At 38.5% G+C, this 15,955-nt stretch overlaps 1 protein-coding gene across 1 annotated transcript in view; it reads right to left on the bottom strand.

Annotated features, from left to right (window-relative positions):
- Window positions 1-15,955, bottom strand: part of CCDC138 (coiled-coil domain containing 138) — a 284,099-nt gene that overhangs the window by 86,100 nt on the left and 182,044 nt on the right. Inside the window, exon 11 of the mRNA XM_007942397.1 lies at window positions 6,614-6,806. Within this exon, the coding sequence (XP_007940588.1) occupies window positions 6,614-6,806 (193 nt within the window). The remainder of the gene's footprint in view (window positions 1-6,613; window positions 6,807-15,955) is intronic.

Here is a 15,955-nt window from a genome sequence, read left to right as displayed (position 1 = left end):
GGAGAGGTTGCTGTGCTTCGAATTGACTTGACGGCAATGAGGTTTTTTTGTTGTTAGAGGCAGGAGTCTCTCATTGCCAGCTGAGAGACATGCTGCTGAGACAGAAAGAGATGCACACCTGAGAAAGACACGTGGCTAAGAAAGAGAGACATGTGGCTGAGAGATGGCAGCAGTGGAACAGGAGGCATTAACAGAGTGGCAGGCTTACCTGGCCCAAAGAGGCAGAGGCCAGGCTGAGAGGCCAACGGCCAGAGAGATATGTGTAATGGCACAGCAGAGGGGAGACTATCCTGACCAAAGAACTGTATCCTGAGCATGTTCCTGAACTTGAATTGTAGCCTGGTGCTTCCCTAACAAACCCCACAATCTGTGAGTTTTATGGCCACTGCAGTAAATTATCAAACCCAACAGAGGTGGTGGGTGCCATGGGAGGGATAGTTGATATCAAGGTTGTTAAGAGGCCTGGCAGGTGGCAGCATGTCTGGACTCATAAGACAGGCCTTGGGCTGCTGATGGTGAGTCTGTTTTCCTCTTCTGGAGTTAGAGGAGGTCAGAAGATGCTATCTCCATGACCCTTTAGCAATGATCTACTGTGCCAGGAATAATAAATTGAAAAAGAATGGTATCTCATTTATCATCAAAAAGAACAAAATCAGTCCTGAAGTACAATGCTGTCGGTGGTAGGATAATATCCCCATGCATACAAAGAAGACCAGTTAGCATGACACTATCATTCAAATTTATACACCAACCACTAATGCCAAAGATAAAGAAATTGAAGATTTTTGGCCAATTTTTGCAGTCTGAAATTGATCAAACCTGCAATCAAGATGCATTGACAATTACTGATGATAGGAATATGAAAGCTGGAAACAAAGAAGAAGCCATGGTAGTTGGAAAATGTGACTTTGGAAGGCATCATACATGACAGAATTTCACAACACCAATGACTTATTCATTGCAAATACCTTTTCAACAACAAAAAATGGCACCTGTATACCCAGACCTCACCAGACAGAATATACAGGAATCAAATCGATTATATCTATGGAAAGAGACGATAGAGAAGCTCTACATCATTGGTGAGAACATGGGCCAACTCTGGAACAGACAATCAATTGCTCAGATGAAAGTTCAAGCTGAAGCTGAAGAAAACTAAAACAGGTTCATGAGAGCCCAAATATGACCTTGAATATATCCCACATGAATTTAGAGACCATCTCAAGAACAGACGTGATGCACTGGACATCAATGATAGAAGACCAAACAAGTTGTAGGAGGACATCATACATAAAGAAAACAAAAGGTCATTAGAAATACAGGTAAGAAAGAAAAGACCAAAATGGATGTCAGGGAGACTCTGAAACTTGCTCTTGAATGTAGAGAAGTTAAACCAAATGGAAAAAGTGATGAAGTAAAAAAGCTGAAGAAAGCATTTCAAAGAGTGTCTTGAGAAAACACAGTAAAGTATTATAGTGAAATGTGCAAAGACCTGGAATTAGAAAATAAAAAGGGTTTTCACACTTGGCATTTCTCGATCGAAAATAACTGAAGAAAAATGCAAGCCTCAAATTGCAATACTGAAGTCTTCTATGAGTAAAATACTGAAATGATGCAGGAAGCATCAAAAGAATATGGGAGAATATACAGAGGCACTGTACCAAAAAGAACTGATCAATGTTCAACCATTTCAGGCAGTAGCATTTGATCAAGAACCAATGGTACTGAAGAAAGAAGTCCAACCTGTAATGAAGGCACTGATGAAAAACAAAGCTCCAAGAATTGATGAAATACCCATTGAGATGTTTCAATGAACAGATGCAGCAGGGGGAACGCTTACTTTTTTATGCCAAGAAATTTGGAAGACAGCTGCCGGACCAACAGACAGGAAGAGATGCATACCTGTGCCCATTCCAAAGAAAGGTGATGTGGAAATTATCAAACAAAATCATTACTATCATAGATAAGTAAAATTTTGCTGAAAATAATTAAAAACCAGTTGCAGCAATATACATACAGAGAACTGCTAGAAATTCTAGCACACACACCTAACTATAAGGATGATGATGTGACTCTGGGTGGCCAGGTCACAAAGATCCACTACACAGTACCTCATGATACCAGTCAATCTCAGGGAAGAGGCGCTACGGTTTTCATTATGTAATGAGAAGCCCCAATAAAAGCTCCGGACACAGAAGCTCCATGGGCTTTCAGGTTGGTGACAGTCAGCCATGTGTGGGGGATGTAGACTGAGGGATATCATTGCTGATGTCAGATAGATCTTGGCTGAAAGCAGAGAATACTGGACAGATGTTTCCTTATGTTTTACTGACAATGCAAAGGCATTCAATTGTGTTGATAATAACAAATTATGGAAAACATTGAGAAGAATGAAAATTGCAGAAAATTGAAGAATACTTAACTGTGCTCATGAGGAACCTATACATAGACCAAGAGGCAGTCATTCAAACAGAACAAGGGAATACTGCAAGAGGAAAACAAAAATCCTCCTAACTCTACCAATAAGTGACATCATGATAAATGGAGTAAAGATGTCAAGGATTTCATTTTATTTGGATCCACAATCAACCTCCATGGAAGCAGCAGTCAAGAAATCAAATGATGTACTACATTGGGCAAATCTGCTACCAGAGATCTCTTTCAAGTGTTAAAGAGCAAAGATGTCACTTTGAAGACTAAGGTGTGTCTGACTCAAGCCATGGTATTTTCAATCACCTCATATGCATGCAAAAGCTGGAAAACAAATATGGAGGACTGAAGAAGAACTGATGCATTTGAATTATTGTGTTGGCAAAGAATATTGAATATAACATGGACTGCCAGAAGAAAACATATCTGTCCTGGAAGAAGTACAACTGGAATGTTCCTTAGAAGTGAGGATGGCGAGACTTCATCTCTTCTATTTTGGTCATGTTATCAGGAGGGACAAGTCCCCAGAGAAGGATATTCTGCTCAGTCAAGTGGAGGGTCAGTGAAAAACAGGAAGACCGTTGACAAGATAAACAGACAGTGGCTACAACAATGGGCTCAAACAGCATTAATTGTTAGGCTGGAACAGGACATGGCAATGTTTCATTCTGTTGTACATGAGATCACCATGAGTTAGGATGGACTCAACAGCATGAAACAACAGAAATATTACTAACATTTAGAAAGGCAACATCTTTCTTTGTGGGTTTCCTCTGAACCTCGTTTTCTATCCAGAAATATTGAGCCACTTTCTTTGAATGTCCTAGACTTATATAGTTAGAATATCCACTGGTAGTTTACTCTGTTCCTTCCCAATACTTATCGTTCTTTTATTCATGCCTCATTACAGCTGGTCAGCATATTCAATACTGCTTTACACAGAAGTAGTGATAGGGCACACATATTTTGTCTTGTTCTATTTCTCCATTTCAAATAAATATCCCTTATTGTATTTTTACATTTTTTTAGAGTTTTATCAGGAAGGAAAGTCATATATTATCAAATGATGTCATAGTGTATACTGAGATATGATTTTAAATACTTTTCTTAACTAGATGATTAATGGTTAAGATTTTTTTCTTGTACTTAAGTGGCTTTGAATTTTTGATACAAGCCTTATTTGATCTTTGGTGAAAATAAATATCTTTTTAATGCATGGCTATAGTCTATCTGCTAAACTCTATTTAATATACAGGCAATCCTTAGGTTATAAATGAGATCTGTTCCTAAGTTTGTTCTTGAGTCAAATTTGTAGGTAAGTTGGAACAGGTATATGTGGTTCTTACTTTAGCTCTACTTTTAGTCTTACTATTTAGCTTTACTTTAGTACAAGAAAAGGCTCAAAGCATTTCCAATGATTTAAAAGCTGCATATACAGCAATTAAAGATGATTGTGATGAAGAATCTGTCTTGACTAGAGAGTAGTTCAATTGTTTCAAATTTACATAAAGTTAATGAGCAAGAATTGATACACCTGAATAATGGTGTTGGTGAAGAATATTATATATACCATAGACTGCCAGAAGAACAAACAAATCTGTCTTATGAGAAGTACTGCCAGAATGCTCCTTAGAAAAGAGGATGGTGAGACTTTGTCTCGCATATTATGGGCATGTTATCAGGAAGGACCAAAACATGTTATATCAAGAAGGACCAAAACAGTGGCTGCAACAATGGGCTCAAATATGGCAATGATTGTGAGGATGGCCTAAGAATGGGCAACCACGTCCATATTTGTCACTATGAGTTGGAACCAACGGGGCAGCACCTGACAACAGCAGCAAAGAATAAGTACAAGTGCCTATAAGCTGAATGTCTGTAACCCTGAGACTGACACTAAATTGATTTATAACTTTCTGAGATAGGCTGATGGTTAACTTTATTTTGAGCTAATATCTTTTTCTTATAAGATGATATTTGAAACAGCTATCATCCAGTCTGTTAAACTTTGAGAACCACAACTACAAAGAGAGAAAATAACTAAGAAGATTAAGTTACAGTTTTTTGGTTTATCCTCAATTCCATACCAATAGGAGTAACTAAACAAAACATACTGCAGACAATGGTCTTATGAGCTGAACACCTGCACCAAGGAGATAGACTCATTAGAACAATCAACCATGGGCTATCAGAAGGCCAGCATTTGTACAGGGAGAAATGTAGGGAGGTATGAATGCACAGGCAAGAAGGACACAGAAAAGGGTAACCACAGGGAGCAAGTGGAATGTGAGTTGTTACACTTCAGGGAATGTAACTAGTTATCAGAAAACATCTATGAACTGTTAAATGTAAAATGAATCTGCTTTGTTAAATTTCACCCAAATCACAATTAACAGTTATAAAAAAAAAAAAAAAATGTATTTCAGAGAAAGTAGCCATATTAAATGACTATCAATAACCATTTAATAAAAAACAACCAGCCTGAGTAGTAAAATTTAACAACTAGAAAAGATAGAAAGGTGGTATATTTTTGGTTTGATAGCAATGGAATGACTTGCTTCAACAAATATTTTTATATTTATATCTAAAAAGATAATTAGTTATAGCTATATACTCAAAATGGGTTAATCATGACCAACTTTGATTAAAACATTTTACTGAAAAAAAAATGCATTGATCCATGTCACTATAGTTTTGTGAATTTTACTGTACATAAATTATATTTCAATAAAATGTATTTTAAAAAAGAGCAGAAGGACAAATATAGTATTAGTTGATTATTGTAAAAAGTCAAGAAAAGTTTTATATATGGAAGGAAACTTTCTCTTTGTTGGCTACCAGGGGTGGAAAGGGAGGGGAGAGAACACTGTAAAAAAAAAAAAAAAAATTAAATTCATTCATTTCCTTATTTACTACTACATCAAGTGGTATGCTATGTACGAGAAGATACAATGGTAAATAAAGATACCAATAATTTACTCATTAAGCTTATAAACCAGTACAGAAGTTAAAAAACTTTTTCTGTAAGGGGCCAGATAATAAAGATTATAAACTCTGTGGGTCATACAGTGTTAGGAATTAAATTAAATGTCCCCAAAAACATGTGTTATAAATCCTAAACTCTATGCTCGTGGTTATTATCCCATTTGGTAAAGGGTTGGTGATATTATATTAATGAAGCAGGATTAGTGTAGGGTGTGTCTAGAGTCATCTCTTACAAATATAAAAAGAGCAGATTAGGACTCACAAACAAGCAGAGATTGGGGAAGAGAGGTGCCAAGCCACATAAGAATACCAAAGAGAAGCTCAGAACAGACAAGGACATTCTTCCAGAGCCAACAGAGAAAAAACCTTTTCCTAGTGCTGGCACCCTTTATTCAGACTTCTAGCCTTCTAAAACTGTGTTATTTCTATTACAGCAGCACTACATAACTAAAACATACAGCTTCTGCTGCAACTACTCAACTTTGGTGTTATAGCACAACTGTAGCCACAGATAATACATAAAAACATGAGAAGGCCATGTTCCAATAAAATTTTATTTACAAAACAGTAGTGGTGTTTTGTTACCTATATTTATCCCAATAAAATAAATGCAAAAAATATACAATAGCAGTGAGCCAGATTTAGCCCATGGCTATAGTTTGTCAACCCTTCATCTAGTAAAACAACAATCAACAAACAAGGCTTTTCAATACTACAAGCTAAACACAGGAGCTCTGGTGGCATAGTGCCTAAGGCATTTGACTGCTAACCAGAAGGCCAGGGGTTCAAACCCATCAGTCACTCATCAGAAAGAAGGTTGGGCAGTTGGGCAATTTACTTCCATAGTGATACCACCTCTGAAACCCAAGGAGGGGTTGCTATGAGTCAGATCCAACTCGAGGGCAGTGAGTTTAGTTTGGTTTGTTTTATGGTAAACACAATCATAATAGTAAGCAAAGGATTTGACAGAAGGATGGTCTAAGGCAATCAACAAAGGCTTCCAGGAAGTGGAGATAATCCAACTGAATATTCTACTTCATAAAGTTCCACAAATTAAAACAGTTTTTTAATAACATGTCACCATTATAAAATAACTTAAATCTGATGTTGAAATGTAAAGCCTGTATTGATTATATAAGAATTGCTTTATTATACAGTATTTTCTCAAAAACTATACCATAAACCATTGAAAGCTTACCTTGAGTTACTGTTTTAAGAACAATTAAGGTTGATAAAAATCTCAAAGATAAACTGGAGCTCTTAAAGAAAGCAGCTGTTTTTGGCTTATTTTCCACAGCATGCTCTAAGGAATTATCCTGAATTCCTTTAGATGCTACTCCTTTATATATGTCTTCACCCAATCTTCTCAATGTTGATGTCAGAGTTGAATGCTGTTAAAAATACAAAAGTAGCTTGGTATATGTATGCATGTTCAGAAACTTGAAAGAAAAAAAACTCACACACTCTAACTTAAGCATATTTTGAGTGCTACAATCAAATATATGTGCTAAAAATAAGCCAATTTTTTTTACTAATTAAAAGCATTAAATAGAGTTACAAATAGGTAAGATTATAAAGTAATAATTTTATAATCAATTTTTTAAAATTAAGTTTGTTACTGTTAGGTGCCATTGGGGTCAATTTTCAACTCATAGCAACTCCATGTGATGGAGTAGCAATGCCCCAAAGGATTTCCTAGGCTGTGATCTTTAAGGTGCCCTACTAGCACAGTGGTTAAAGTGCTCAGCTGCTAACTGAAAGGTCATCAGTTCAAACCCACCAGCCACTTCACGGAAGAAAGATTTATAGTCTGGGAAATCCTATAGAGAAGTTTTATTCTGTCCTGTTGCTATGAGTCAGAACTCACTTGACAGCAATTGGTTTGGGTTCGGTAATCTTTATAGAAGCAGATCACCAGGTCTTTCTTCCACATAGCAACTCGGTAGGTTGGAATCAACAACCTTTCAGTTAGCAACCGAGCACTTAAAAGATGCCACAGCAGCTTGGGACTATAATTGCAGGGGACATCAAGTTCAACTGGCATAAATACTACACAAAACATTGTTCCACATCCTTCTTTGGTGAGTAGCAACTGGGATCTTAAAAGCTTGGTAGCAGCCATCTAGATGCAACAATGGGTTTCTCCTTGTCCAGAGCAAAGAATTATGAAGAAAACCAAAGATTCATGGAAACAATTAGTCCAAATGACTGGTACCCCATGCGATCCTCAGCCTATGCAACTATGAGACCAGAAAAATTAGATGGTCCCTGGCTAGCACTGTCAACCACTCAGAGGGGGATCTATGTAGGAGATCCTGGATACAATGGGAGAACAATGTGGAACAAAACTCAAAATCATTAGAAAGAAAAAAAAGAGACCTGGTTTGCTCGTCTAATAGAGCCTGATGGAACCACTGAGACTATGGCCTCTAGCTGCCCTTTAGGTCTGGAACTGAACCCACACGTGTGGCTTCCAGCCAAACAAAAGACAGACATATGAGCTGAACATACACTAGGTAGATACACTCCTTGGAGAGAAGAATCATGGGAGAATAGGAGGGTTGTATATGCACGGGAAGACAGCTCAGAGGGCAGGAGTGTATGGAGGAAAGGACATAGGGAAGAGGTAACTATGGGGAGGAAGCGGGAAGGGAGCTGTTGCATCGTGGTAAATTGTCAATGTCGAGACAAAGTGTATATGAACTGCTGTATGGAAAGTGAATTTGCTCTGTAAACCTTCACCCAAATCACAATCAACCAACCAATTAATAAAAAAGATGCCACAGCAGGAATTCTTAAAATTAAATATAACTATGTTTTCTCCCCCACTTGTCTGTCAGTTTGTCATACTGTGTGGCTTGCATGTGGCTGTGAGGCTGGAGGCTACATCACCGGTATTTCAAATACCAGTGGGTCACCCATGGTAGACAAGTTTCAGCAAAGCTTCCAGACTAAGACAGACTGGGAAGAAAGATGGGGCCATCCACTTCTGAAAAAGTAGCCAGTGAAAACCTCATGAATAGCAGTGAAACACTGTCTGATTTATTACAGGAAAACTTCATGAATAGCCATGAAACACTAGCTGACAGTGTGCTGGAAAATAAAGCTCTCAGGTTGGATGGCACTCAAGGCTATCTCCTCAAAGTAGAGTCAACCTTAATAACATGGATGGAGTAAAGCTTTTGGGACGTTCATTTGTTGATGTGACATGACTCAAAATGAGAAGAAACAGCTGCAAACATCCATTAATAATCAGAACATGAAATGTATAAAGTATGAATCTAGGAAAACTAGAAGTTGTAAAAAATGAAATGGAATGCATAAAGATTGATATCTTAGGCATTAGTGAGCTGAAATGGACTAGTATTGGCCATTTTGAATCATACATTCATATGGTCTACTATGCCAGGAAGGCCAAATTGAAGAGGAATGGCATTGCGTTTATTGTTAAAAAGAATGTTTCAAGATATATCCTGAAGTACAGTGCTGTCAGTGATAGGGTAATAAACAGATATCTACAAGGAAGACCAGTACTACTATTACTCAAATTTACGTACCAACCACTAAAGTCAAAGAGGAATAAATTGAAGATTTTATCAACTTCTGCAGTCTGAAATTGATCAAACATGCAATCAAGATGCACTAGTTATTGGTAATTAGAATGCAAAAGCTGAGACAAAGAATCGTTGCTAACTGGAAAATATGGCCTTGGTGATCGAAATAATACTGGAGACGCATGACAGAATTTTACAAGACCAATGGCTTATTCACTGCAAATACCTGTTTTTCAACAATGTTAAGTGGCAACTACACATGTGGACCTTGTCAGATGGAGTACACAGGGATCAGGTCAACTACATTGTGAGGTGATAGAGAAGGTCATTATCTTCAGTGAAAAAAAAAAAAGGCCAGGAGCTGACTGAAGAAGAGACCATTAATTTCTCATATGCAAGTTTAAGTTGAAGCTGAAGGAAATAAGAACAACTCCACAAGAGCCAAAATATGGCCTTGATTTCATTCCACCTGAATTTAGAGATCATCTGGAAAAATAGATTTGGTCCATTGAACACCAATGACCAAAGACCAGATGAGTTGTGGGATGACATCAAGAACATCATACTGAAGAAAGCAGTCATTAACATTACAGGAAAGGAAGAAAAGACCAAAATGGATGTCAGAAGAGACTCTGAAACTTACTCTTGAATAGATAGAGTAGCTAAGCAAATGAAAGAAATGACTAATTACAAGAGCTGAACAGAAGATTTCAAATGGCAGCTTGAGAAGACAAAGAGATCATTGTTTGTGCACATTCCAAAGAAAGGGGATCCAACAGAATGTGGAAATTATCAACCAAGATCATTAATATTATTTGAAGTAAAATTTTGCTGAAGATAATCCAAAAAATGGTTGGTGTAGTTTTGTTGACAGAAAACTTCCAGAAATGCAAGCTGGATTCAGAAAAGGACATGGAACAAGGACATGGAACAAGGAACATGGAACAACTGCTGATGTCAGACAGATCTTGGCTGAAAGCAAAGAATACAAGAAAGATGTTTACCTGTGTTTTACTGACCAAGTAAAGGTATTTGAATGTGTGGGTCATAACAAATTTTGGATAACACCATGAAGAATGGGAATTCTGGAATACTTAATTGTGATCACAAGGAAATTAACTGTACGTAGATAAAGAGGCTGTTGTTCAAACAGAACAAGGGGATACTACATGGTTTACAATCAGGACAGGTATACATCAGGGCTATATCCTTTCACCACACTTACTCAATCTGTATGCTAAGCAAATAATCTAAGAAGCTGGACTATATCAAGAACAACTCGGCAGCAGGATTGGAGGAAGACTCATTAACAACCTGTGATATGCAGATGACACACCTTGCTTGCTGAAAGTGAAGAAGACCTGAAGTACCTACTAATGAAGATCAAAGATTCCAGCCATCAGTATGGATTACATAAAGAAAACAAAAATCCTCACAACTGGACCAATAAGGAACATCACGATAAATGGAGAAAAGATTAAAGTTGTCAGGGATTTCATTTCACTTGGATTTCCAATCAACACCCATGCAAGCAGTAGTCATGAAATCAGATGATTTATTACACTGGACCAATCTGTTGCTCTTTAAAATGTTAAGAAGCAAAGATGTCACTTTGAAACGGCACCTAACCCAAGCCATGGTATTTTCAAGTGATTCATATGCATGTGAAAGCTGGCAATGAATCAGAAATTTTAATTGTGGTGCTGGTAAGGAATACTGAAAGTACCATGGACTGGTAATAGAAGTGTAGCCACAATGCTCCTTGGAAGCAAGAATGGCCAGACTTCATCTCACCTACTTGGGTCATGTTGTCAGAAGGGACTATCCCCTGGAGAAGGATATCATGCTTGGTAAAGTGGCGGCTCAGCTAAGAAGGGGAAGGCCCCCAGTGAGATGGACTGACACAGTGGCTACAACAATGGGTTCAGGTATAGCAAGAATTGTGTGGCTGGCAAAGGATAGTTCTGCTGTACATGGGGTCACCATGAGGCAGAGCCAACTAGACAGCACACACTAACAACATGCTTTCTAAAAAGAAATGGACAGATTACTAAAATCAAAAGATTGGAAAGAGTAACTTTCTAAGAATAAAATTAGAAGAACTGAGATAGGATTTAATTTCAAAACATTTAAGAACAGTTTTAGGTTATGATATATTTCTAGCACAGAGAAATGTCCAATGAACGGAGGCAGACAACCTACTCCATAGGTTCTTCATTATTTATGTTTATCAGGTACATCTTACTTTGTTAGCTTATGAAATGACCAACTGCTGCCTCATAACTCAGTACAACTATAAATACAGTGATTTTGAGAACATGTAATAATTTCAAAAGAATAACTGATTACAACCACGGATAATTCTGATTAAGAATAAATTAGAACAAGAAAATGGGAAAAAGATAAACAATGGCATATAAATATCTCTCAAAATCACAGGTTCTAACAGTATTTCACGTATCTATTAAAAAGCAAAAATAAGGATACTATGTTTAGTGCTTCTATTCTACCTTATAGATTGCTGCATTATGTCCAGGATCTTTAAAGCATGCAAGCAGCCATCCAAGTACAATAATTGGTCTCTATTCACCAGGACCAACAGAGGAAGGAGAGTCAGGAATAGGAAGAGGATATAGAATGTTGCTAACTGCCTCCATGAAAAAACAATTGCTTCCTTTGCCATGAGACCAAAAGAATTGCACGTAGTGGGGAATGAGTGTATGTTAATTGGGGAGGAACAACTCAGAACAGGAGGGTGAGAACAGATGCCCAATTCAAAGAATGCAATCAATGTCCCTGAATTGTACATGTAGAAATTGTGCTATTGCGTATGTTCTCAATAATCACAAAAATAAATGTAAAAAGGACAGAAGGGTACCCACCAAAGAGACAATGAGGCTGCATCTTCTGATTGCCTCTAACCCCACAAGAGGAGGACAGAATCACTATCAGTAGCCCAAGGCCTATTCCTGAGACCAGACATGAGGCCTCCCACCACCTTCACCAACCCTGACAGTGTCCCTCTCCCACAGCCCTCACTACCTCTCTGCTGGGCTCGACAACTTGTTGCAGTGGCCACACAGAACTCACAGACACCACTCACAGATTATGAGGCTTATTAAGGAAGCAACAGGCTACAACTCAAATTCAGGAACACGCTCAGGATTCAGTTCCTCGGTCAAGACAGTCTCCCCACTGCTGTGCCCTTAGACATGCCTCTGTGGCCCTTGGCCTTGAGGCCTTGCCTCTGCCTCTGTGGGCCAGATAAGTCTGCCGCTCTTTCTCTTGGTTCTACTGCTGCTGTCTCTCACCTGGGTGTCTCTCTTTCAGTAACAGGTCGATCTCTCAGCCACAGGTCAGACTCTAAGCAACACATCTCTCTCAGCCAGCAGTAAGAGATATTCCTCCTCTCTGCCTCTAGGGGGGCTCATTTTAAGCCCAGCAGAGTGGCAAAACCAACCAATCCCAATACCAGAACTCCACACACCTGAGAGAGAGCGAGCTAACTTCTCAGAAAATTGCTTCATGATGCACGCAACAGAAATACCCCAGGTGGATAACTTTAACAATCAGGACCTACTTAGTTGCTCATAGCAAATTTCACCATGGAGTTTACAAAGACTATGGCTAGAAAAGCCATACTATGTAATTTACCACACTGTAGCACTATATCAAACAATTTTGGATAAGAGTGCTGAAGACAAATTCAGAAATATGTTAAAATTTTCTTTATTATGACCCAATTTTCCAACCCCATGACACCAAGTTCTGTAACAGTTTCCCTCCTCTTCATGGGGATTTGTAACCAATTGGCTGCCAAACCAATACTGATCCTAAAATACAGATAATGAGGATTAGCTTTAGAATTTCTCTATTTAAAATAAGAGACAGTCATACTGAGACTTTGTAGGTATCAAAACTTACATGACTGGATAGTAAATGGCACAAGAGTACAATTTTATTTAAATATATTGTTAGTAATCTTTTAATATAACTAGGAAAAATAATATACACATCTTAAAACTTTTCTGTTACAACTTGAAAGAACAGACATTAAACTTATACGTGTAGAAAGTGCTGAATACATGTATGTTTTGCTGTGTATTCTCAAATACAACAACAAAATTAAAATAAATTATTAAAATATAACAATAAAACCTTTGTGCAAAAAAATAATAGAAGGAAAGATTTCAAAACATTACTAATAGTAATTGTGTTAGAATTATGAGATTAAGACAATTTTCCTCATTTTTCTAATTTTTTATTATTTGTAATGCTTTATATTCCACACCATTCATCTGTCAGTTCGTCGTACGGTGGTGGCCTGCATGTGGTTGTGAGGCTGGAGACTATGCAACCATATTTCAAACACAAGGAGGGTCACTCATGGTGGACAGGCTACAGCAAACCTTCCAGACTAACACAGACTAGGAAGAAGGAAGAGCCCATTGACTTTTCAAAGAATTGGCCAGTGAAAACCTTATGAATAAAGGGGAAACAGTGTCTGATATGTAACCGGAAAATTTTATGAATAGCCCCGACACACTGTCTGATAAAATGCTGGAAGACGAGCCCCTCAGGTTGGAAGGCACTCAAAATATGACTGAGAAAGAGCTACCTCCTCAGAGTAGACTCATCCTCAATGAAGTAGATGGACTAAAGCTTTCGGGACCTCCATTTGCTGATGTAGGTGCTCTGGTAGCACAGTGCCTAAGACATTTGATTGCTAACCAGAGGCTGGTGGTTGAAACCCACCAGCCACTCCTTGGAAGGAAGGTTGGGCAATCTACTTCCATAGTGATACTGTCTCAGAAACCCAAAGAAGGGTTGTTATGACTCAGGTCTGACTTGATGGCATATAACAACAACAACAACAACATTTGCAATCGTGGCATGACTTAAAATAAGTAGAAACAGCTGCAAACATCCATTAATCATCGGAACATGGAATGTACGAAGTATTAATCTAGGAAAACTGAAAGTTGCCAAAAATGAAAGAGATGACACTAAATTGTGAATATAAGATATAGACAACAGACACTAATACCAACCAGTATATCCACAATACTGCATTACCATTAACACCAAACACCAGGCTACAGATAAACACATAAACATCTGAGAAGATCACATGGGGGTCGGTGAACAGGATTATACTCTAGACGAAGGACAGATTCAGCAGAGGCTAATCTTGCACAGGTACCAGTGATACAAAAGGCCCGCAACCCTTACAGAAACAACAGAAGGCAGACACAAAGTAATCCCTCACAGAGAGCCAGACACTGTGGGAGAGAGATCCAGAGGACCTACCGAGCCGGGACCATAGTACGGGGGACACCAGAGCCAATTGGCACAACAAAATACACAAAAATCTTGTTCCTCATCTTACATTGGTGAGTAGTGACTGGGGCCTTAAAAGCTTTCTAACAGCCATCTAAGATGCAGCTAATGGTCTCCTATCATCAGAAGCGAAGAAGAGTGCAAAAAACCAAGGGCATTTGGAAGCAATGAGCCCTAGGACATGATGGACCTTGAGACCAGAACTAGATGGTGCCCAGTTACCAAGGGCAACCAATCAGGAAAGGATCAAAACTGGAGATCCTGGATAGAGTGGGATGAAAAACGTGGAACAAGATCCAAAAACACAATATTGACCAGAATTACTGGTCAGATGGGGTCCGGTGAGACCCCCAATACTATGGCCCGGGGATACATTTTGGGCCTGGAATAAAACTCACTCCCAGGGGCTGGCTCTCAGCCCAACAGTAAACAAGATGTACACACAGACGCACCCACATGTTCTATGGAGATGCATCCCTAGGAGCAAGTGACCAAGGGGCACTAGACGGGCAAAATTCACCTGGAGGAAATGCAGGACACACAGGAATGAATAACTATGAGGGGCACGGGGGCGGGGGTGTTACTGGGCAGGGAGGGGAGGAGACTGGGTTAGAGTTGGGGATGGTAAATGGGGAGTGAAACTAAATGTACATGAAATGTTGAGTGCAAAACAAACTCTGCTCTGTAAACTTGCACTTAAAGCACAATTAAAAAAAAAATAAATAAATGGAACGTATAAAGATTGATATCCTAGCATTAGTGAGCTAAAATGAACTGGCTTAGGGCATTCTGAACCAGACAACCATATGATCTACTATGCCCAGAATGACAAACTGAAGAGGAATTGCATGGCATTCGTTGTCACAAAAAAATGTTTCAAGATCTATCCTGAAATACAATGCCAATAGTGACAGGATAATATTCATACACCTATAAGGAAGACCAATTAATACTACTATTATTCAAAATTACACACCAACCACCAAAGCCAAGATGAGGAAACTGAAGATTTTTACCAACCTCTACAGTCTGAAACTGACCAAACATGCAAATAAGATGTGCTGATTATTACTGGTGTTTCAAATGCAAAAGTTGGAAACAGAATAATCACCAGTAGCTTGGAAAATACGGCTCTGGTGATAGAAATGATACTGAAGATTCAATGACATAATTTTGCAAGACCAATGACTTATTTGTTGCAAATAACTTTTTTCAACAAAAGAAACAGCAGCTATACATGTGAACCTTGCCAGACGGAATACACAGGAATCAGACTGATGACATTTGTGGAAAGAGGCAATGGAGAAGCTCAGTATCTTCAGCCAAAACAAAGCCAGGAGCTGCTGACTGTGGAAAAGACCAATTGCTCATGTGCAAGTTCAAGGTGAAGTTGAAGACAATTTAAACAAGCCCACAAGAGCCAAAGTATGACCATGATTACATCCCTCCTGAATTCAGAGACCATCTAAAGAATAGTTTTGATACATTGAACAGCAACGACTGAAAACCAGAGGAATTGTGGGATGACATCAAGAATATCACCCAAAAAAGAAAGAAAAAAGTCATTAAAAAGACAAGAAAGGAAGAAAAGACCAAAATAGATGTCAGAAGTGACTCTGAAACTTGTTGGAGACCAAGAAAAAGAA

This window comes from Orycteropus afer, unplaced genomic scaffold, assembly GCF_000298275.1.
Source record: "Orycteropus afer afer isolate SDZICR_OR568_19922 unplaced genomic scaffold, OryAfe1.0 scaffold00089, whole genome shotgun sequence".
Lineage (NCBI taxonomy): Eukaryota > Metazoa > Chordata > Mammalia > Tubulidentata > Orycteropodidae > Orycteropus > Orycteropus afer.
The sequence above is the reverse complement of the archived record's forward strand: the minus strand, read 5'-3'. Positions and strand labels throughout refer to the sequence as shown.